The sequence below is a fragment of the Ambystoma mexicanum genome, chromosome 1p (genome assembly GCF_040938575.1).
Source record: "Ambystoma mexicanum isolate Mex_15411 chromosome 1p, UKY_AmexF1_1, whole genome shotgun sequence".
NCBI classification, from domain to species: domain Eukaryota; kingdom Metazoa; phylum Chordata; class Amphibia; order Caudata; family Ambystomatidae; genus Ambystoma; species Ambystoma mexicanum.
The window spans coordinates 419,462,202-419,486,295 of record NC_090921.1 but is presented as its reverse complement, the minus strand read 5'-3'; the positions used below and the strand labels follow the sequence as shown (position 1 = coordinate 419,486,295).

Genomic DNA, 24,094 nt, shown 5'->3' with positions numbered 1-24,094 from the left:
CCGTGGCACCTCATCTTGGGGTCAGTATCGATCCTGATGCTCCATTTCTCGCCTTTGAGAGCCTCTGCTGTGACCGATGTCTCGTCCTGCACCTTTACAGCCTAAATGGCGTATGCTGCCCAGCTTTTGGTTTGGTGCTCTTTAAGGGCCTTGTGCTTGAACTGTTTTTACAGCCAGCACGGCCCCTTGGAACAAGTTGTTACTCACATGGTGCATTATCTTTTCAGAAAACAGAGTTACACCTTGAACAGAATTTACATGGGGTTTATCCATGTGTGGATTTCGTGGGCCCTTGGGAAATGTGACAAAAGAGAATAGAGGCAATCCAAGAAATGGCCCACAGAAACTGTAAAATAGTGTCTCTGCTTACTGCGCATCTTCCGGCGGGTGGCCATCTCTCATTAGGTATTGAATGTCGATTAATGATCGGCTTCGAACTATATGGTGGAATGGCGTTGAATGGAGAAACTAATCGCTACTCCGTGCACAACTGGTCAACTGATGGCAGAAAAATACTATCTAAGGATGTCGACGTGTGACACAGCATGGGTCCCTGTACATGTGGGTTAGGGATAGCAACAACCAGTTTCAAAATCGATAAAAGATCAATGGAATAATCTGAGCCAATCACTAGATGGTTACCGATGTGAAATCTAAGCCCGTTAACAAGACTATATTCACAATATATTATGAGTAATGTATTTTATTGGGTCAATGCATGATACCAATTTTACTGTGTAACCAGACGTCCGCTGCCGGAGCAAATTCTGACAGCCCTGCTTTGTTACCTATCAAGAGATGTGTGGTCTGGGATGTCGGACATCCTGCTTTACCACTTAGGTCAAGAATTTGGACACCCTTCCCCAAAGGTGTATGGAAAAACGTTCCCGACAGCCCCTCTAAGCTAAATAACAAGGCGTTGGGAGGGTGTACAATAAAACAGTTAGTACATGCGATTAAAACCTGGAAAGTGTTAATCGTCAGCTACTTTTGGGGTGATAAGGAAAATCTACAAGTATCTACATATGGGGGTACATTCTACAAGAATTAGCTCATCCTGACCATCTTACACGCAAACCTTTGATCAAATATCACAGGGTCTATCTTGTGCTTTCAGCTTGGCCTGGCTTTTCCAGTGCAAGTTTTTATTACATTGGAGATCAACTCTTTTGTGGATTCTATTTGCTGTGTCTGGCAGTTGTCTTAGCACAGCAAAGGAATCCCTAAAAATACGATGTGCGTCTGATAAACATCCCCATGGATGAACACAATTGTTAGGCTGATCTAACAGAACTATGACTAAAAGGTGCTGTGGTTACAAGAAAAGGACAGGTCATCACAACTAATGTAACTTTGTAAATGTATTTTCGTTTAAGGAATTGTATGTTCATGCATTGAATATTGTAAAACGCATTATAAGACTGTTTAATGTCTAACACTCCCAATAAACGAAATAAAAAAAGTTGAGAAAACCATCACATCCGATCAACTGGAAGCCTATAGCATCACTCCTAGTGCTATACCTTCATCTGTTTCTGGTGATGCCTGTAGATCTCTACAGAACTGTCCCCTTCAGTTCCAATGCTCCCAGTGATTATGTCATATCTGTTTCTACTTCATTTTCTCTATCTCCTCATCAACACTCTTCACAAAGAAGGTACTGCTTGCCATTAAACGATATATTTATTACTTGTCTATTTCTTTAGGGCAAACGCCTCCACAAACCTAGCAACAAATGTCTACAATTAAACCGGGGTGCCCTTATGACCTGATGAAGCAACTATCAGTGGAAAAGATTTTTTGATGCTGGCTGAAGTTGGTCTTATTTCTTTGAACACTTGGAGAACATAGGGTTTGTTGGTTTAAAATGGCCTTTGTTCTTGTAGTGGCTGGTTACTTCTGCCGGTGCTGTAGTGCCTTCCTTGTGCGTTCCATTCGGGAATGGGACCGCAAGGGGTCGGTTTGTCAGTTAGTGGCTGGGAGAGCGGGCTGCTGCTGGTGTAGTGTGGAGCGCTCGGGCTGCGGGGTCATTTAAATAAAGACTTACCTGAAGACTCCTAATCAAGTGGCATCCGCTTGAATACTTGAGTTCTATTTGAAGCATCGCTTACATATAGTAATGTAATTGTTTTATCAATCAGTATTGGCAGGAGAAATCGCCTCTGGATATTACAGTGGGCAGCAACTCTTTAGATTACTCAATCATATGCTATCAAGTTGTCTTTACTGACTATGACTTCCACTCAAAATGAGAGGCAACCTCATACCACTCCAAGTCTCTTTCGAAATCTTCTAGCAGATAGGGGATCACCTTCACCTGCCCCAAAATGTAAACCTTCAGGTGTAGCAACTTTCATAATTGAAAGACAATCTTTGTTTTCTCATCTATTTGCTTGGTAAGGATTCCGTTTTGCTTAAAGCAACATTTGCCTGCTTAATGGAAATGTCTGCTGCAAAGAGACTGAAGGTCTTGACTCAAGGAGTTTGGGCTCAAGCTTGATGAATCCTCAAAAGACACCTTCTTTCTATCCCTCGTATTCTGTTTAGATGGTTAAGTTCATGTAGCTGGAATATAAGTTCTGATCCAGAGCAGCAAGGATTTTTGAGCTATGTTTCCGGGCAGCGGACATCATGCATTCTTGCTTTTCAGCTCAGAGGTTGTCGGGGGCTAATCTATTAACACAGTGAGCTTTTGCCTTGAGCATCAATAGATTTGCATGCGTCATTGTCTATAGTTTTCCATATCGGACACAACCCTGCTTTTGTCTAAAAAGGCAAATCAGACTGTTTCTTCCTCTTAAGAGTACTTACTTGCCGGTCCTCATCAAAACACCATTGCAAAAACCACCCAATGCCAATGCAGAATCAATAGTATCGGCATAAGGCGATGGTGAGTTCCGCAAGACAAACACAATTTGCAAATTCGATGTGTGTTTCACAGCAACCTATGGACAAACTTAAAAGGAGACTACCCCACTGCCAGACATACAAAAGCATATGCAAACTCTGATTGAAACAATTTTGGAATCCTTCTACCAATTTCTTCTTGTTAAATGTGCTTTAAGCGTGTAAGTGGCTTGTAGATTTTAAATATGCACTGCTGCAGACCAAACCCAATGGCAGATGAAAACAACCTCAAGATGGAGGTGACGTATTGGTGCCTAGTGGGCTTCAGGTTGACATCCTAGGCGAGTTTCAGAGATAAGCCCATGATGTTAAACGTTAGCAAAGTAAACATTTCAGAGCAATCACAAGATAGTAGACTTCTGTACACCAAGAGAATCCATAATTAATAGAAACATGGTGCAAAACGGTGTCACGAGACATCCACGTTTTACAGTTTACCTTGACGACCTGTCTCTGGAATAAAAATACACACAGAAGAAGGTTTTGTACACTCAACGCTGTATCAGATACAAAATCCCAATGCTAGTGAACAATTGAGATCTAGCGAAACGGTGATATTCTCAATAAAGGGTTCCCCAGTTACTGAGAGTGGACTAGGTGTCGCATCTTAAGACTCAACCCAGTTGGTGGACTACCAGCACTACCCCTCATCGTGACATCTGTTACATAGACACCTCGTGCCATATTGGCACATGTGGATCTGGTTTTACCAAATAGGTCTGGTTTTCATTGTAGTCATATCAAAGATGTCCATAGTGCTTTTGGACAGAGAATACATTAAGATATTATACATTACTAAGGCGCTATTTTATCTGACATTTGACAGAGCTTGCAAGCTAAGGAATACAAACTAAAGCTAATTGAATACTGCCGTCAGCCACATATCCCTCCTTTTTTTTCTAATCAAGTGAGAGACATCTAAAGCGGTTTCATTTTGGGAATTGTGGGTTTACAAATTGATAGAAAAGACCAGCTGTCATACTGCTGAAGGCTTAAGAAGAACTTGCACGGAAATATCTTGGACATCAGTTGTGCACCTTTGTGTTTTAGCAGAGCCCTTTAAATACATGCGCGAGCATCTTTAGAGGATCCCACAGTTGTCAAGGAGGGCAGACGCTACCGGCATATGGGAAAGAATACTTTAAGCAGAGATTAGAGGCTGTAGTTTCTTGCTTTGTTGGTGCCAATGTATCATGGGAGGTCTCCGTTTTTTATTTGAGGTATTTCTCATGTATGTATGGACTTGCCTTTAGGAGCAGCAGAACCCTATATTTAGTAACTGGGGGCGAATAGGAATACCATGTTTTATAGAAAGATTCCTCCTGATGATTCAAAGTGCTGTATTAATATGTTTCTTGCATTACTCGCTACGTCTAAGCTGTCCTGACACCATATACTGTACACATGGTATGGGATGGCAGCAGGGTTCAGAGGAGGAATACAAAGGCACCCACAAGAAATCAATTGCAAACATTATTATACTAGAGAATGCTGTGAAGATTGTCAAGGCAGTGGATGATGTGGGGGGTATGTACGAGTGCAGGATCTTACTTGTGGGGTTAGCTCCACTGCAGTAACATTATAAGCAGAGTAGAACGAAAACGAGCAACTGGGTGTCAGAGATACTTTAGCACCTTAATCAAATCTTGAGACGTGAGTTTTTTTTAGTCATGGTTAGGAATACATGAAATGTATATGAAATACATTGTTTTTATAAAGTATCTGACATCTAGTTCCTCCTTTTTCGTTATACCATTAAGTAGGAGGTTCTGGCTTGTTTTTCAACAACAATGGGTATCCCGTTCCCGTCGAGTATTCAGAGCACAGTATGAGCAGATATGGAGGAAAGGCTGATCCGGGCATGTATGGCAGTTCTGCATTAAGGCACAGCATGGGCTGGGTGCACTTACCTTCACTGGCGCTTATGTATTCTGGATTAGAAGAGGCATAAAGTGGACCAGACGGGCCACCAGTTTCCCTGGAAGAAAAAACAAAACAATAGATTTCATTACAACAGATGCAATTTAAAGCATTAGCAATCTGAATCATATCGTTGAAATTCCAATGGACTAGGCCATGATGCGCTACCTCTTCTTAATCACCATATAGCCTATTGCAGCCAGCACGCAAATTAACAGGACTACTATCACCGGCACCACGACTATCAGGATGATGTTAAGTGTCGCGTTGGCTAGATGAAAGAGAAAAGAAAAAGTTAGGACACTCTGATAAAATCTCTTTACAGTGTATGCATTACTGTTTATAGAACGGTTACATTCATACGCCCCGCAATAAGAATGTTATCAGTGAGTTTACATTAAATATGTCAATGTTATGAAAGATACGATGGGTAATGTTATTTGACATTGCCTTTATTGCTTATCTCTTTCAACTTTCTGCCTTTCTCTGTGGTCTCACTGTATTGCTCCAAGGTAAAGGAGGGCGATGCGATTCAAGTAGCCATTCGGCCTCAAGATCCATGCTGCAGCAGAGCAAAAAAGGATGTGGCACGCACCGAAGCGTCTGGAAGTGTGGGTTGGCACTTTATCATTAGAGACTTTTCAGACACGCTCGACTATGCAGAAAGATTAAGCAAGCATGGACTAAGCTGACTGCTTCGACACGTTATTTGCAGTGAAATGCTGATTTGGGTTGAACATAAAGGGGATATTCGTATGTAATGTTATCACTGCGTATGGAGCTGTCATAGATAATTCCTGTGCAACCCCCAATGAATAAGAGCATGTGCCTGGTAATAGTTGTGCCAAGGCCCATTTCAGATTTTTTTTTTTATTGATATAGCTGATCAACTTTTGAAAACTTTTTGATGGAACTTTCACAAAAATTATTACACAAATGGATCTTTACAAAATATCAAGTCAAGAACCAAAAAACAGAAAAATACAAGAAAAGCAAGCAAGAATAAAATAAACAAAATAAAAAAAGGTAAAAGTAAAATTACATTATCTGACATTACATAATACCTGTAAGCAGCCAGCTATCTCCATTAAGAAATGTGATTCACCTACTTAGTGTTATTATTTCAATTCGCTAAAACCCAGTTTGTTAGTTAAAGTAATAAAATCTCAATCCAATCCAGTTAAGGTGTCTTAAATAAAGTATATAATAAACCAGAAATATGAGAAATGTACACAATTTGTGTTTTTGGTCTTTCTTCCTTTTCCTCTGTTAATTTTGGTTCTCAATGTGAGAGCTGATTAAGCACTAACTTGGATTATCACCCCTCAAGATTTCAGGAGCAATTGCTGGCGAGATTATTTTTTTTTTCCTCCAGGATTTTTTATTTCCAATATAAAAGTCACTTACAAACTAACTGGGCCAACTCTTCATACTGCCAATTCAGAGATTCCAAAAAGTTAATTACAGCGATTCTCACACTAATTTTATCAGTTACGAATATTAAAGACCAAAAGGTTTCTGCATCTAAATCTTTGTTATGTAAGAACAGGTCTGTTACGAATATTAAAGACCAAAAGGTTTCTGCATCTAAATCTTTGTTATGTAAGAACAGGTCTGAAATGCAAGATACGCAGTTCACACAATTTGACACATTCTGCTATTAAATGCTTTAGTGTCTGTACCTGACCCGTTTTATGACAATGTCGACATTCATTTTGGTTAGACTCTATTAGGTGGCGTCGGGCCAGTACTTGTATAGTAGGCCATAGATTAAGATTGGGTCGCAACCAAGTACTTTTAAGCTGAGGGGATGGACAGTTGATCATGTATCCCTCTGTCATGCCCAAGGCTTTGGGGATAAACGGGTTCTCATTAAAGTCTTTATAATTTGAACAGGAATTGCATGTCTTTATCCAATCTAATAGTTGTAATTTACATTTTGTGCGGGTTGGATCATGCAGCAAGAGCTCCTCTGTAATGTCAGCTGCCACCAATGCTTCAGTTACAGCTCTTTTCCATTCGGTTTCAGAATTCCAGTGATGACCGTTTTTTCCAAAAGTTAGCAAAACACAGCATTTATAAGGTGAAAGAGCAAGGCAGACGTATAGTTGTGAAGAAACGTCTAAGGGCAGAGTAGGAATGAGAGAATAAAAAGGGCTCGGATTCAGAAAAAGGGGCCGACGGCACATATTTAAAGGTGTGACATTATTTAAACCAATGCAGTATTACAGGAAGTTGCATTTGGAATACATTATGTATACTGAATACTCATCAAAAGTCAAACCTGTCCACAAAACTGCCACAATAGTCTGTCGGGTCTAACATTGCCCTATATATGCCAATCCATACCTGCCTCTGGCATGTACCAGGCAGGGCAAAGAGACGAGTTCAGGGCACAAGTCGAGGGTACACGAGTGGATGGCTTCCACCCACTTTTTTTGTAGGATGACACAGTAACCCCTTGGTAATTTTGAAGTTGGAACTAGAAAAGGCGACTGTGTAGTGGATTTTGTCCATTTCTTAGAAGGAAGCAAACCGGAATGCAGAGTTGGTAAAAGCATTAAATAAACGCTCAATTCTTGTTCATTCCCTAAGGTGTCCAAGTTTCTACTTCATTTTCTGGTCAAAACTTGTATCACTCCTCAGATATCTGAGTCTGTTGCGGATAACTCGCATCAAGTTATTTGAGGTTTCTTAACATTAAATTAGCAAAGAAGCAATGAGCCCTTTTCTGGATTTCTTTTCTCCAGATTTGGTTGTACTTTAGTTAGTAAGTAAATAATTTTGTTTGTGTACCAAGTCCATTAAAACATACACAAACAAGTACAAAAAGCAACAATAAATGTTTCCCTGTAGTACAGTATTTCGACATTAAAACATAATATTTAAAAATCATTATAAAATGTCATGCTGCCAGGGTCCTATTTCTATAAACCACCTCAAGGGCCGCCTCAATAAAATAAGCTAAATCATAAAAACCTCACATCTTCACATTGCATGACAAAACCCAAACTGTCCCTTTGTGACCATAGTAGATTCATAATAAAATTAGGCCTTAACCACTGCTCCCTCAGATTACTTAAAAATATGCAATCCAGCAAAAAGTGTACGATGTCTTCGCAATACCGCAGACCACATCGGCTCTCCCAGCCATGGTGCCCTTGTTCTAAGTGCATTGGCAACACATTTAGATTGGACTGGAGTATGTGTGTTCGGCAATCGTCATCCTTTATTTTAGTTATAACAGGGGCAGAACTTGCTCGGGTGAGACTAGGCATATACAGTTTTAGGGAGTATAAATTTGCGCGCCTCGCCAGGAGAGTCTCAAATTCCAGCTCTACAGATGTGCTTCATGAGAGTTGGATCACCCAACGCTATTGCTTCCCTCAGACCTTGAGATACCTTGTGAGGGTCCAAATCAAAGAAATAGCGAAAACAGTAGTGGGGCCAAAGGGCACCCCTGCTTTACACCTACGTTTGCCATAAAACATCTGGAGTATTTATGATTAACTGCACACCTCACCCTGATTGGTGTGTTCTCATAAAAGAGGTTTATTAATTGGAGGAGTCCTAATGAAACCCCAATTCTCCTGAGATTTGTCCATAAAAAATAGCCATTTACGGAATTGAAAGCATTCGTAAGAACGAAGGAGGACACATACAAGGTTGTTCTTCCTCCTTCTGGTGTACTTCCCCACGAAATATGATAAAGGTGCGCACCTTGTATACATTACCAGGTGAAAATCTCAAGCCAGGTTTCCAGCGTTGATGCCTCATTTTCTGAAAGGCAAATGTTCATTTGTTCTCTGCATTTCTTTCGTTTAGGAAAGACCAACTGATGGCACGTTGCATGCATATTTGGCTTAAATATGCATCTGCGGTTCTTTCCTCTTTGCCTCGGCCTTCGCCCCCCCCCCCTCTCTCCTTTGCTGATCTGTTCTCTCTCAGCACTGCGCACCTGGCCTACCCTCCATCTTCTGGGCCCAGGTACCTGCTCACCCTGCCACCCACCCAGCCCCCAGCCACCCCATGTACTGGGGTCTGTACCTGTACCAATACAGTCCCTCCCACCCTTTTTTTCCTTCCTGCACTTTTATCAGACATACCCTGTCTGCTGCCTTAAACCCAGCACTTGCTGGCTGCACTACCGTTTGTTGCCTTTATTTATTTTTTATTATTTATCTGTTTTTCCTATGCTCCACACTTTCCACTTCTCCCCTCACCCCCACCTTCCATGCACTTTTCCCCTTTCCCTCCCACTTGCACGTTTCTCAATGTCACTGGGCATAGTAAGATCGTTGTTTTTTTTTCTCCTCCATTGCCTTGTCGTGCTCTGAAACACGTGTGTATGAGCACGATAGAAATAAAATATCAAGATCAACAAAGAAATATAAAAGTTCCGTGACGTCACCCCCCTGATGCCCCTCCCCCGCCCCCATGGAAAGGCGAGTGCGATGCTATTAGTCCTCATTTTTATCCATTTGCTGTTTAAAACTAGTTCCCCATGCGTTCTCCTTCAAGAAGGCGGCTATATCACCTTCTCTTTCAAGCCTAAATATTTTTTGAGGAGACACCACGTAATCCCGACACACCCTTAAAATAGCAAACACACGGCTGGCTACTGGCATAGTTAGTCAATGACGGCACCTTATTTTTTTTTTATTAACAAAAGCTCTTGGTAAGCAGAGAGTATAAAGCACCCTTACTTGTATGTGACCATTGGCGAAGCGCGATCACGGATCGTCCCGCATGTGGCAGCAGACTCAAGCATATGTATCTCACGGGTGAAAGAAATGTGTTGCCGTTACTTCGAAAAAAACACTGGCATTGAAACGCTTCTTTCAAGAGGTTTTCTGAGAACCACCAGTGAGCAATGAGTATTATAACAGCTGGATAAGAAGGCATGGCAACTGAGGAAGTGGCATTCCTAAATTGGGGTTCCATAAAAGTGGACAAGGGGTGGGAGGACGAAATTAATAAATGCAGGTGCAATAAAGTTCGATATGCATTGTGATTCAATATTTGTATTTATTTTATGTATAAAGCGTTTTAATCCAAAGCGCTTTACAGTATAACAGAATACATCGAACATGAAAAAAGGAGAAGCAAATAACGGTAAGGAGGTCAATTTACATACTAGGATGAAGAAGTTTACGGATATTGAAGAGGTGGTAGCGACAAGCACGGGAGGTAAGGGAAATATGATTGATAAAGGAGAGGGATAAAGGAGAGGGAATAGTCGAAGTGAACGCCTAGATTACGAGCATGGGTGGAGATGGGAAGATTATAAAGGGGAAATGAATAGAAGGAAGGGGAGAGGGAGGAGGAAGTGTGTTAGAAGGAAAGAATAAGACTTCAGCCTTGTCAGTGTTGAGAGAGAGGTAGTGAGATGACATCCAGTTTTTAATAGCAGTAAGACAGGAAGAGAGATTTAGGTGTAAATCAGGGGAGAAGGAAGGAGAGAAACAACTGGGTGTCATCAGCATAGAAATGATGAGAAATCTCAAAGGAAGAGATAATAGGGGCTAGGAGTGAAGTATAAAGAGAGAATAGGAAGGGCCAGAGGACAGAGCCTTGGGGAATGCCGTAATCCAGATGGAGATTAGGGGAGGTACGGCCACACCAGGAGACAGAAAAAGAGCAGTCGGAAAGGTAGGAGGAAAGCCACTTGAGGACAGATCCTTTGTAAACAAAGGAGGAAAGAGTATTTAGAAGGGGTGATCGATAGTATCGAAAGAAGCCGAGAGGTCAAGGAGGATGAGGATACGAGGATTGTTTAGCGTAGCGTGAGGTAAGGAGGGAGTTGAGAAAATAAGTGAGGGCAGTCTCAGATGAGTGTTTAGGGCGAAAACCAGATTGGGAGGGGTGGGGAGGAGAGAGAGAATAGTAACAAAGGTCAAGAGCTGAGAATAGAATACTTGTTCAAGAATTTGAGTGAAAAAAAGTAAAAGTGAGAGAGGACGAAAATTGGAAGCAAGGAGGGGATTGGCAGAAGGCTTCTTCAGTATAGGGATAATTGTGGCGTGCTGAAAGCAGAAGAGAAGGTGGCAGAGGAGAGAAGTATTGAAGGGAGTAAGGTAGGGAATGAGGGGGGGTAACATCTTAGGAATCAGAAGGGATGGGATCAGAAGGGGCAGCAGTAGGGTGGGATTTTGTTATGAGGAGACACATCAGAGGGTGAGATTCGAGAAAATTCAGGCATGCAGGTGGAAGGAGGGGGGGAATAAGAAGGAGACCAGTTAATTTTTTGGCGAGGAGAAAGGATTTTGGAGGAGAAGAATTCAGCAAAGTCAGAAGGAGAGAGAGAGAGGAGATGTTGAAGAGAGATCCGGAGTGGGGGGAGAGAGGAGACGAGAAAGAGTTTGAAAAATACGACGAGGGTGAGAGGCTTGGGAGTGAATGAGGTTAGAGAAGTAGGAGCGCTTAGCCGAGTTGAGGCAGCAGTCATAAAGAGAGTGACAAGAAAAGTAGTAGGTTTGGTTAGAAAGAGTGGGGGATTTGAGCCAACAGCGCTAAAGGCAGCGTAGGAGACTACGCATTGGCAGAAGGTCTATGGGTAGGATGGAAAGATGAGAGAGGATGAAGGTGATCGGGACTGGTAGAGAGAGAGGAAGACAGGGAGGAAAGGGCATGATCAGCCGGGAGAGAGGAGAAGTCAGAGAGAGGTGGGAGAGAGGAGGAGCAGGTATCAGGGAAGAGAGAAGTGCTAAAGTTATGGAGGTCACGTCGAGTGAAAGATATGAGGGGGGTGAGGGAGTGGAAGGAGGGAGACAGGCAGAAATGGGGAAGGAAAGCAGAGTATGGTCAGAAAGATAGTTGGGTAAAGAGGAGACAGGGGAAGAGGATCAGGGTGAATTAAAGATGAGATCAAGAGTGGAACCAGAGGAGTGAGTGGGAGAGGAAGGGAGAGGAGAGAGAAGGTAGGAGCCGAGAATGGAGAGAAGAGGTGAGGGAGGAGGGGGTGGGAAGGTGAAGGTTGAAATGGCCAAGTAGACTGAGGGGACAGGGGGAGGGAAAGAAAAGTGAAAGGAGGTGGCCAGGGTCATCCTAAAAGGAGGAGAGGGGACCAGGGGGTCTATAGATAAGGAAGGAAAAAGTAAGGATTTATATAAATAGTCTAAGGAAGGGAAGGTAGGAAGGGACAATGAAGAAGTAGATGAAAGATATTTAGGGTGGAAAAGGAGACCAACGCCGCCGCCACGACCAGAGGAACGAGAAACATGGGAGAAGGAGGAGGAAGGAGTGGTGAGAGAGGCAGGGACAGTTGGGTTATGAGGAGGAATCCAAGTTTCGGTTAGACAGAGGAAATGAAGGTTGAGACGGAAGAACTTGTCAAGAACAGCTGCAGTCTTATTACAGAGGGATCTGGCATTCCAAAGAGCAATGTTAATTATACCAGAGGGTTGGATTGGGGGGGTAGATAAGGTTAAGGCGGTGAGGAAGGGAAGAGAAGGAAAGGGGAGTACATGGGAGAGAACTGAGCAAGGGAATGGACATGAGGATTAGTGGTAGGGCAAGGAGAAGGGAGGGGGCAAAAGAGGGGAAGGGGGCGAGGAGTGAGGTGGATGAAAAGGGAGAGATCTGGCAATACGCATGTCAAGGAGGGGAATAGATTGCTGTAGGTAAGAGAGTGGGAAGTAAGGATAAAAGCTGCAGGGAGGTATGACAAAGATAGTGAGGGAGAGGAGGAGATGGAGTGAAAGGGAGTACTACTAGGAAGGGGAGTGAGAGGAGGTGGAGGCAATCAGTTACAGACCGGAAGGCTCAGGTAGGAGCCAGGGGCTGGAGTAGGGAAAGCCCTTGTTAAAGGCTAATGGCAGATCAGTAGAGCAGGGTGGAGAGAAGTAGGAAGAAGGAGAAAGAGACAATAAGGAGGCAGGAAGGCTGTATCAGGAGGGTACCAGGAAGCAATAGGAGGTATGTAGATCTGGAGGTCTTGGGGGATGTAGTGAAGCGGTGAGAGGGGGAGGATTAGTAGAGGTCATGGGAGAGGAGTACAAAGGGGCTTCGTTAGTTAAAAGAGGATGCGATGGGGGTACAAATGGGTAGATGAGTTATGGATAGGAGATGTCTAATTGGAGAGTAGAAGTTTGAGTGCAGGACATTCAATCTGTTTACTAAGCCCCTATTCGATAAGCTTGATGCGCTGAGTATCGCGTACACCAACTACGCGGACGATACCCAGGTACTCCTACCACTCTCTGGGGAATACCTCAAAGATGCCGAAGCACTCCACACAATCTACTCCACCATCCAGGCATGGATGGCGGCCAACGGCCTCTGCCTCAATGGGGAGAAGACCGAAATAATCATATTAGGTCTAAAAGCCACCTTAGCCAAACTAGACAAACCATATTCCAATTTCATCATTGACAATACCATCATCCCTGTGTCCCCCACTGTGAACACTTTAGGAGTTCACATAGACTCCACACTATCTATGAACTCCACACTATCTATGATGAAACAGGTCAGCACCATCTCCTCCACCTTAGCACACACCAATAAACTTATAAATGCTATAAAGCCTTACCTTTCCAAACCTAACTGCCTAGCTATAGCCAGAGCAACCATCAGTGCCAAACTAGACTATTGTAACACCCTCCTAGCAGGTACAACCGCCAAAAATATAAACCGACTCCAAATGACTCAAAACAATGTGTTAAGAGCAGCACTCTGCATCCCTAAAAGAGATCATATTATCCATGCCAGAAAAGAAGCCCATTGGTTCCCAGTAAAAAAACTCATCGCTTTGAAAATCCTCACTCTCACCCAGAAATGTCTCACCCGCACTGCACCCTCTTATCTATCAGATGCAATCACCAAAACCTCCTTCACACGACCAGTCAGGACTCGCTACGCTAATCAAATTGTCACCCTCCACATATACAAAGCAAGAGCTGGAGGGTTGAGCTTCCACTACATAGCCGCCAAGTCCTGGAACTCTCTACCTACCGACAGAGCTAAAAACTCCCTCCTTGCCTTCCGAAAAAAACACCCTCTTCATTTAATCCCACTCCAGCACTTTCAATTGTCTATGTATTTGTTACCAAGAAGTACCATACCATCTGTAATTATGTAAAACTGTCTGTAACCAGTGATATTAACTATCATAAATGTTAATCATGTATAATCTCTGCAACTAAGAAAAATAAATGTCTAACTAGTGCCACGATGCCCCGGGGATGCTGTGATCTCAACAAATGTGAATAAATAAAGGGGGACAGGATGGTAAAGGTGGTTGCAAGGAGGATGACTACAATGGGGTAGATGGTTGTGAACAGTAGCTGATCGAATGGGGGAATGAAGGACGGAGGAGACAACAGTAGGGAGACCGTAATGAAAGTCAGGAACCGTGGCGATTGCAGTCAAAGTGTCCAGACAGGAGTGCCAGTCAGGAATCCACTGGAGGCAGGGCAGAAATCAAGAAGAGAGAGGCAAAGAAAGTTTGGTGGACGAAGTAGACAGTCTTCAAGTCGCCAGAGGCCAGGACAAACTTATAACGGTGTCCAGAAGCTGAGAAGGGCCAGTGAAGTAGGAAATTCCAGCGGAGGTGAGGCCTCCATTGGAATATGGAATAAGGAGCTAGGCGTGATTAGTGGGTCCGGGTGTTCCATTAAAGGCAAAGCGATTAATAGAGTTGGATAACGCAGAGCGACTGAAGGGAGCAGGTAAGATTAGCACAGGTGGATAAGACGCGTTATATTTTTATGGAGGGAGCTTATTAGAACGTCTGGATAAAACGGTGTTGTGACATTAAGAAAGAAGGTATGTGTGTTGCAGCTGGATAACTATGTGAAATTTATTATTGAAGAGGTGTGGGGTAAAGTATGCATCAGAATAAGTCTTCAGTCTGCGCAAACTAACAATATTCCAGTGTTATGGTAGGAGCAACAAATAATGCACGTTTACCTTTTTGCAAAGCCCCACTCGACCAGCATACCTAAGCAGCTGGTGGTCGTCGTCTACTGGATTCAAAACCCCTCGATTAAACTGTTCAGATGTTTGATGCTTTGGTCAGGTCTCGCAGGCAAAAAGAGAAACTTGTATCGCTTAGGAGTGCATACAAAAAGACGATGTCCAAAAGCCTAGACTAACAAAACTCCTGCCTATCTTGTGGATTTGTTCAACAAGCTCTGCATAGGCAATGCAGATCGGCATATAAAATAGCCAGGAGAGGTAAAAGATGATTCGTAATTGGGTTGCTCTCGCATGAAATTAACTTCTAGTATAAAGCTAAGCCGCTGCTTTCAAGACGAGTTTTCAAAATTACCATATGGCCCAACTTTTCGAGAAATGGCAACTAGTTCTTCCTCGCATCCGAAGTCACGTCTTCCTCAATTTTTGTTTTGGCACTTCTCTTGTCCAGCTCTGATTGCGATGACATGCGAGGAGCGACAGCTTGTGTGTGTTTGGTTATTTACCCACCCATTGAATACACATCGTCATGCTAATCCCTGCAGCCCATCCCACCCACTACTTGCTCCTCCAATCCCAGCCCAAAACACATCCCTGTGTGATCTCTTTGACAAGCTCTATGAAACAGTAACATCCAACTTTGGCCTGCAAGTCTTCTTGGTAAGCATGAAAGTTAATGGCTTAATTGCATCTGTAAATGTGCTTCTGGTGTAATAAAAATGCCTTAACCAAGTGTGCCTTTAGACACTTAATTTATCTATGCTCCTTGCACTGAAGTCCTGTTAAAAACAAACATGGACATAGCCAACAATGTTGGCTTGTGTATGAATATTAGGCATTTTCAAGGCACTGCGATCTCATGCCAAGGTAATAGCACTCCATGTTCCAGATGTTGCCATATGGCCAGGTAGTACCTTATGGCAGTGCCTAGCAAATGTCTATCCAATGCGTTCACAAAAGACAAAACAGTGCGCTTTGTCAATGCTTTGATTTAAGACTACATCAAGTAACAGCAACGGAATGACCTTAGCCTAGAGACAAGTTGTTTTGGTGCTATATAAATGTAATAACTGGATCCCTATGTAAGTACTAATGAAGAGAAGAATATATATGGGATAAAGTACCCTCACCGTACGTTATAAGGTGTCACCAAGGTATCCGGTGACCAAATGGAGGAACGCGGCCGAGTGCAGAGTCACAGACCTCCAAGGTAACTTGCAATATCATTTTTATGTACGGTATGGGGATTGTATTCCTTAGAACACATGGCCATACACTGGCATCCCCTTAAATACCTGACCTCTTGCTTAATGTATTGTAACAGATCTTTCAGTTGCCGATAGATATAATCAGTGTAGAATCTGCTCCGATAAAATCCCACATATGTAGCTTCTAACGTGTTGCTGAAAAACACTTAAAGCAGTTCAGTAAAACATCAGAACACGTTTTCACATTGTGCTTTAAAATAAGTAATAACATGCAGATTCTTGCTTTGATATGTTAAACTCTAGAACATACTACCATAAACAGTTACTTTACAGCCATTAACTGATAAGGATCATAGAAAGCGATTTTACAAGAAAGGATATGTAAAGCTTGTCGCCCCTTTAGAGGCAGCAGTGTCAACTGGAATTCTTTTCTGTGCTAGTTCAAACAGCAGGCATCATGACTTCTCACCCCGAGAGCAATATCCGATTATAGAGCAGTAGTGATGTTATTTTCTTATTGTAGGTCAGTAGTGATGTCACAACTAGCCGGGAATAAGAACATAATTTACTGGCTCTTAAAATGGGATTGCAGGCTGCTATGTATTATACATCTATTACGGGGTAATTAAGGGAGTAGATACAGGTGATCGAACTGGAGGTATGATGTGTTATTGAAGAATGCTGCATAACGAGGTTTGAGGGGGTGAGTGTAAAAAAGGGAGCACAGTGGTTGGACATGTTCGTGCAAGCGTAAAGAATTGTCTCAATTTCAACAAGTGAGGCAAAGTTTCACTTCATATAGTGTGTTAAATGCGACGCCATCAGCCATGCTGTGGAATGCCCTCCCAGCACTTCGAGGCCTCAAAGATTTGCTTCTACCAGAGCTGCAACTTTTCACTTTCACTACCCGACTTTCACATTAACCATCAAAAATAAATAATGGAAAACACTAGCAAAACTCTGAAGCCCATCTAGACACGTAAATCCACGCTCTTCAACTACATTCCCCAGATTCATTTTCTGCATAAAAATGTGCACGCTAGAGAAACCGAGTAAGGCAGCTGTGAGAGGAGACCCATGGAGTCGACAAGCACCTTGCTTTTCTGGTCATACTTCCAATTTTTAAGTGAGACCCTGCCTTTTTAGTCAACAATATCATTTCTTAAACTTATTTTTCGATCCACTTGCTTCAAATTCCTCTCTTTTAGCCTCGGTTCTATCTTCCAAACCCTAGCCTTCACCATCCGGGTGCCTTCTCGAATGCCTTATTTACTGAGAATCTTTTGTACGAACTAGATAGTCAGCATAAAACCAACTAAATATTGTGATTCCATTAGGCGTGTATATTCTTCCTGATCAGAAGTGAATGAACAATCCTATATACAATTAGCAGACTAATGTCCCTTAAACACATACATAAGGTAAAAGGTGTAGTGGTCTTACCTTGTGCTCCCGTGTGAGTGAGTGTCGATTAGAACGGTGTGTGAGGAGCGGAATGGATGGTGCGTGTGAGCGAATGCTGGCGCATGGCGTGTGGCGTGTGGCTGTGAGAGTGGATGTCCGAGGAAGCACAGGGTCCTTGATCAGCATGAATAAAAGCAGCAATAATTTCTTGAGAGCCAGGGGACCACTCCGGTGGTGATAGTGCACTACCCCTAGTCCTACACGTTCATTTACCTTTATACTACACTTGGCAGCGAGGTTGCCAACGACCCTGAAATCATAGGCGAAGGACCCACGCAGTGAGCTGGGAAGAGATGTCGTTCAGATGGAACGACGTTCGGCAGCAGCAGCTCGCTCCTGAAGACTTGGAAATACAGGTGGTCCAGGTGCATTTAATATTATCGGTGACATTGTGTAAAAGCGCATTATCCTATGGGAGAAAGTCGTCCCAAGTGCGCGCCTGCAGGCGGCAACAGCTGATATGGTGCTAGAGTAAAGCACCCTAGAGTGCCGTACAATGTGCCACCATTTTGATGGACAGTAAGTCAATGCACAGGCGCTAATCTTCATTACTCTTAAGGCTCATTTTTGTCTCCGTGCCTTCAAAATAAACCAACAAAAAAAACAACGCAGGGAAAGGAAACTGGCCCGATTGAAACCCAGCTCTGCTTGTAGTAAATTTATAGTGCTTTTGAACCTGCACTGGGTTTGTTCATCCCAAGTGAAGTAATTGAGATGGACATGCAAGGCATTATTGTACATCGAGTTTTTTTTGCCAAACCCTGGTCGTCCGACCATATTGTGGCCAGAGTGGAAGGAATACTGGAAAAAATACATTAAGATGGTCGAACAAGTAGGTTTGACACCACAGAAAAGGAAATTGCTATGCTCATAGTTAAAAGAGTTGAGCATACGCATCTCTGCTCGAGATCAAGAATAAGAAATTGTAAGTCCTTCAAGCACAAAATGGAGGTCAAACTGAGGAGTCTGCAGAACATCTTCCTGTAAATGTAGTATGGAGCAAGAAAGACAAAGTGGATGGCGAAAAAGTTACACCAAATGACCAGTACATGAGATCAAAGGACCATGATTGCAAATAAATCAAGAGACGAATGAAGAACCCTGCATTCAAGAATGAAGGCAGAGATAAAGATAGATGCTTCAGATGTGGCAAAATAGGTCATTATGCCAATTCAAAGAACTGTCCCGCCATCAACCAGACCTGTGCAATATGCAGAATGAGGGGACGTTTCACTGTGGCCTGTAGGAATAAATAGAAGGTGTCCTTGGTACAAGATTTATTGATTTATTTTACATTTATAAAGCGCTCACACAGCCCGCAGGCATCGAGGCGCTGTTACAGGAATTGTTTGTTTTTCTTAGTTGCGTAATTGTGTATTTTTTTTTTGTCTTAGTTACGTATTTATAACGCGCTTAAACAGCCAGAGGTTTCTAAGCGCGGACCGGGGGATCGAACCTGTTGTTGCTTCGTGTCGTCTTGCTTCCAAGACGCGCACGCTGCCACTGAGCTATCCTCCCAGGACTGATTTGGACTCCGAAGAGGAGTGAGTGGTGGTGGTACGTGAACCTATGAATGGGCGAGAATACATAATCAGCGAGAAATGGAAGTTGTCGGTGATGATTGACAGTTCTCCATAAACCATCATAACAGCTGGGACATGGGAAAATCTCAAGGGCCAAGGATTGAGAGCAAGGGTTCCTCGAACCGACATCAAGAATCCAGGAGGATTCGAGGGTTTGAAGGTTCATATCACAGGTTGGATCAAAAGCATGGTACAATTTAAAAACCGTTGAGCAGAAGTAAAAGTTTAAATAGCGAGGAAAGGCGTAAATGTCCTAGGCTGGAAATATCAGGGTGTGTTAAGGATTACACTGGATCCATGTCAGACCGAGCCTGTGCTAATTGTGAAGAGCAGCAAGTCGAGTGCGGAGAGGAGTCCCAATTGGGATATCAATTGCGGGTTTCATCAAGGGTTATGCTCATAGAATTATATTAAAACCTGGAACAGTACCAGTTGTGCATTCCAAAGCAAAACCAGATCTATTCACCACGTTAGACTTGTCTAACGCGTCCCACCAAATCAACCTCACGGAAGATTGCAGAAACTTGACAGCCATTCTCACACCCTTCGGCATGTACCGCAACGACCCTGTGCTTCCTCCGACATCCACTCTTATTGCCACCCATCATGCACCAACATTCGCTCACATGCACCATCCATTCCGCACCTCACGCACTCATCATACTAATCAACACTCACATGGGAGCACAATGTAAGAACACTACACACCCACTTTCCCAAACAAACAAGAAAGACAATAGGCTACAATAAGAACACAAATACAGAATCATAAACTCTGCGGGTTACACTTAAAGAAAACTCTAATTGTTCCTGTGACTGTCATAGAAGAGTTTCTTACACATCAGTTCATGACAGTCTTTTGACCACAGCGCTAGTTTCCAGATTCTTCCTCTCGACTCAACAACTTGGCTGGCCGTGATGACAGCATCCATATCAACCCACTCATTTCTATTACATTCTCCACTTCCGAATTCTTCACCACTCGCACTTAACCATCTCCCATCTACTTACGCAGTCCATATTCCAAATGGAACCATCCTGTATTGTGACTGTATTGCAAAACACTTCCTTTACCCTCAACGGCTTGGAACACTTTTGACTCTCCCTTTTTTCACAAACCTTCCCTTCTTTATCCTGACCAAATCACCAGGCACCACACACCCTTGTGACATGTTATTACTGATGGCTTGCTGCTCCACAGCTTCAACAACAACTCTATTACACCTTCCCACAAGCCCATTGGTTTGTGGGCGATAGTTAGCTGAAAGCTTCCATTCAATGCCAACCAACCTGGCATACCTCGCCACTTCACTACTCCTAAACTGCAAACCATCGTCACTGATGACAGTTTCCGGGTAACCTTCCCTCTTGAATACATGCTCCAAGAAGTCTATAATAGTACTCATTTGCATTTATATAGCGCTACGAACGCTCAGGTATCCAAACGCTACTTATTACCCACAGTGTGTGGTGCTCATGACATCAGATGCACCTACCTTGTGTACCATCTTGATCTCCAGCCATTTGGAACAATAATCCACCATGACAATCAAAACCCTTTTCCCACTACCCAGTTTGCTATATGGGCCTACAAAGCCAATTTCAAGTCGTTCCTATGGTACCGCTGGCCGTCGCATAATCACTGGCACAAACTTGCACACCTTACAACTCTTGCCTGAGTTTTGACAAGGCCAACAGCATCTCAAAATCCTTTCAACTTCAACGCCCACACCAGGCCACCAATTCTTAAACCGGACAGTCAGTTTGGTGCCTGTAGACCCTGCGTGTCCCTGATGCGCCCTCTCAAGCAAACCTTCCCTCAGACTCTGGGGCGGTATCAACTTGTCACTTCTCACCAACAAATCATCTTCAATGGAACGCTCATCTGTAACCTCCCAAAAAGGAAGACATGCCTCATCCAACAGGGTTTTATTAGGCCAACCTCTCACCGAATAATCCATGGACTTGCATGCCACTTCATCACTCTTTAGCTCCTGGATCCACCTTTCTTTATGAATAACCTCCAAAACTACAGCAACAACCTCTGAATCATCAATTTGAAATCCTCTCTTCAGCTTCAGGGGTAACCTCGAAAGAAAATCAGCCACTGTATTCCTATTAACAGGCACTTACTTGACTTCAAAAGGGTAACCCTGTAGTCTCAAACTGAGCCTCGCAAGCTTGGGAGTTGCCTTGCCCTTGCACTTACCTGTACTGACAGAACCCCCACAAGCGGTTTGTGATCAGTGCATATCATAAACCTAATTCCCCACACATACTTCCTAAAATAGTTTACCGCCCCCAGACACAAACAATAACTCCCTTTCCATCACCGAATATCTACTCTCCACCTCTGTTACAGCTTTGGAAGCATGGCAAACAATCCTCTCATGACCATCCTCCGTCACTAGCATCTACGGTGAGCTTAGTCTTTCTACCAATCTTGAATCCTCCAAGATTTAACGATTCGCACAGACTGTTCTTACATTCATCATTCCACTCAAATTTCACTTCTTTCCTGGCTAACCTTCTCATTGGCTCTGTCAAGCTTTCAAAGTTCCGAACAAACTTACTATAATATTTACATATTGCCAAGAATGATCTGAGCTCTTCTTTGTTCTTGGGCTCAGATGCACTGGTCCTCAAGGCATCAACCTTAGGTGTATAACCTTTGCCACTCATCACATGGCCCAAATACCTCAACTCATGTTGTCTAAACTTGCACTTAACCTTTTCCAGTTTCAAACCCTTTTCATTCAACCTGCACAGCACATCACACAGGCTTTCATCATGCTCACATTCTCCCTTTCCAAATACAATGTCCCCTTTAAACCCTTCAGCACTTGGATCATTGCCCTCTGAAATACTCTGAACAAAAATCCGATATCAAATTAGCAGCCTCATTTCCCTTAACCACATAAGTAAGGTAAAAGACTAAAAGGGATCGGCCAAATGGGATCTCTTGAGCACGTAGCACACAAGATAAACTTCATGGTGAGACAAAGTCACAGGAAATTACGAAGAAAAACAACCATATGTGTGTATATGGTGTACTTGGTTCACCAGTTACAGATAAACAGGCGAAGTGCAAATTTGCATAAAGCAAGCATCGCTGAAGAAAAAATAGTCGGCTCATAAAAATGAAGCAAGCAGTGCTGCATTGTGAGATAATGCGAATCTGTGGTCATGGATCATTTCTACGTCTGGTTTATTAGACTTTCAAAGGAAAACACACTCTTCATCATACAATTGTACATACATCATTGGACTAGCAGTAGAATACACATAAGGACTCCTCTTCAGCCAGGTCTTCGACCACCCTAATACATCATCCAGGGCTACCCTTTCACAATGCTCATGCCTTTCCTTTTCGCTTATAGGGGAATGCAAAAAGAGTGAAAGTATCAGACTTTTCCACCCCAACACAGAACCTTCTTCCAAGAGTCCTGAAACAGTTCACTGAATCGGCTAACCTGGGAAGCAGTGAATGGAAACCTCCTAGATTACTTCATTCCAGGTAGCAATTGTCTCTGTGTGGCAGAGGCAGTGTTTGGCGCCGAGTGGAGAGGAATCATAAGTCGAACCTCCATTGTAAATGATTTAAGGTCAGTGGCAATGGTGATTTTCGTTGGATGTGTAGTAATATTTCCCCCGATTGGCTAGAGTGTCCGAGCTTAGCGAGGGACCTCAACCCAAAATGGGGAGGTTTGGTGGAGTTCCTCCCATGAGAACCTTCTTGAAATAGTGGGTTAAAGCAGGGCCTTGCACAGCAAAATCTTGGTAAAAAGCCATACAATTTACAATCTGCATTGTAAGGTAACGGATGAAAATAAGCCAAAGAACAAGTTACTTTCTTACCTGGTTCACGTTCTTTCGATGGGATGGTCCGATGACGTATTACATATCTATGACAGGTAATGTCCACAGCTGTGCTGCTTCGGAAAATCTTCGGCGTCGGCGTCCTGCGTCGATGACGTCGATGCGGCGTCCCCGAGGACCTCCTCCGACAGCCGACGTCACCCGATGTGATAAGTAGGACGCACAACGCCCATAGCCTCAGTTATAGTCTTTTCCCCCAGAACGTGTGCCACCAGTTTTCTGCCAGTCAGACACACAAGGCCTTGCGGGACGCAAGCTGCAATCGCAAAAGAAATTCTGCAGCGGGGAAGGTAGGGAGGGAGCGATATGGAATACGTCGTCGGACCATCCCATCGAAAGAACGTTACCAGGTAAGAAAGTAACTTGTTCTTCGAGGGGATTGGGTCCTCCGACGTATTCCATATCTATGACAGACTCCCAAAGCAGTACCAAGCAAGGAGGTGGGAAAAGAATTTAGAACACAAATTTAGCATGCCCAAGCAAATTGCGGAATATAGGACAGCCTTGCCAAAGGCCAGATCCTGCCCTCTGATGGAATCGAGGGAGTAGTGACGTACAAAATTATGTACTGAAGCCCAGGTGGCTGCATCACAGATGTGACGAATAGGAACACCCCTCTGCAGGGCAGTAGACGCAGCCACTCCCCTGGTAGAATGGGCCCGCAAGCCAGCCGGAGGGTACTTACCCGCCAAGCGGTAACAAGAGATAGCTAAAATAATCCAACGAGACAAAGTCTGTTTCGTCACAGCTTGTCCCAAACGCTTTCCAGCATAACCAATGAAAAGTTGAACGTCCACTCTGACCCGGGACATGCGTGAAATATAAAAGCTCACCGCTCTCCTAGGATCAAGCCTATGGAGCCTCTCCTCTTCCTTACCAGGATGTGGAGGAGGATAGAACGCCGGAAGAACAACCTTCTGGCTCAAATGAAACTCCGAAACGACCTTCGGAAGAAAAGAAGGACGAACTCTACGGACAACCCTGTCCTTATGTAACACAGTTAAGGGTGGCTTAACTGAAAGTGCCTGTAACTCACTGACTCTGCGAGCGGAAGTAACCGCAACCAAAAACACAGTTTTAAGAGTTAGCAGTCTCAAAGGTCAAGAATGTAAAGGCTCAAACGGAGCACCCATAAGAAACTTAAGAACAAGGTTCAAATCCCAACCGGGCACCAGAAAAGGTGACGGAGGAAACACATTAGTGAGCCCTTTCAAA

At 43.4% G+C, this 24,094-nt stretch overlaps 1 protein-coding gene across 1 annotated transcript in view; it reads right to left on the bottom strand.

Annotated features, from left to right (window-relative positions):
• The window catches only part of INSR (insulin receptor), a 1,116,918-nt gene that overhangs the window by 101,581 nt on the left and 991,243 nt on the right, over positions 1-24,094 (bottom strand). The window contains exons 14-15 of the mRNA XM_069649227.1: positions 4,996-5,098; positions 4,818-4,885 (exon numbers count right to left, since the gene is read on the bottom strand). Of these exons, the coding sequence (XP_069505328.1) occupies positions 4,818-4,885; positions 4,996-5,098 (171 nt within the window). The remainder of the gene's footprint in view (positions 1-4,817; positions 4,886-4,995; positions 5,099-24,094) is intronic.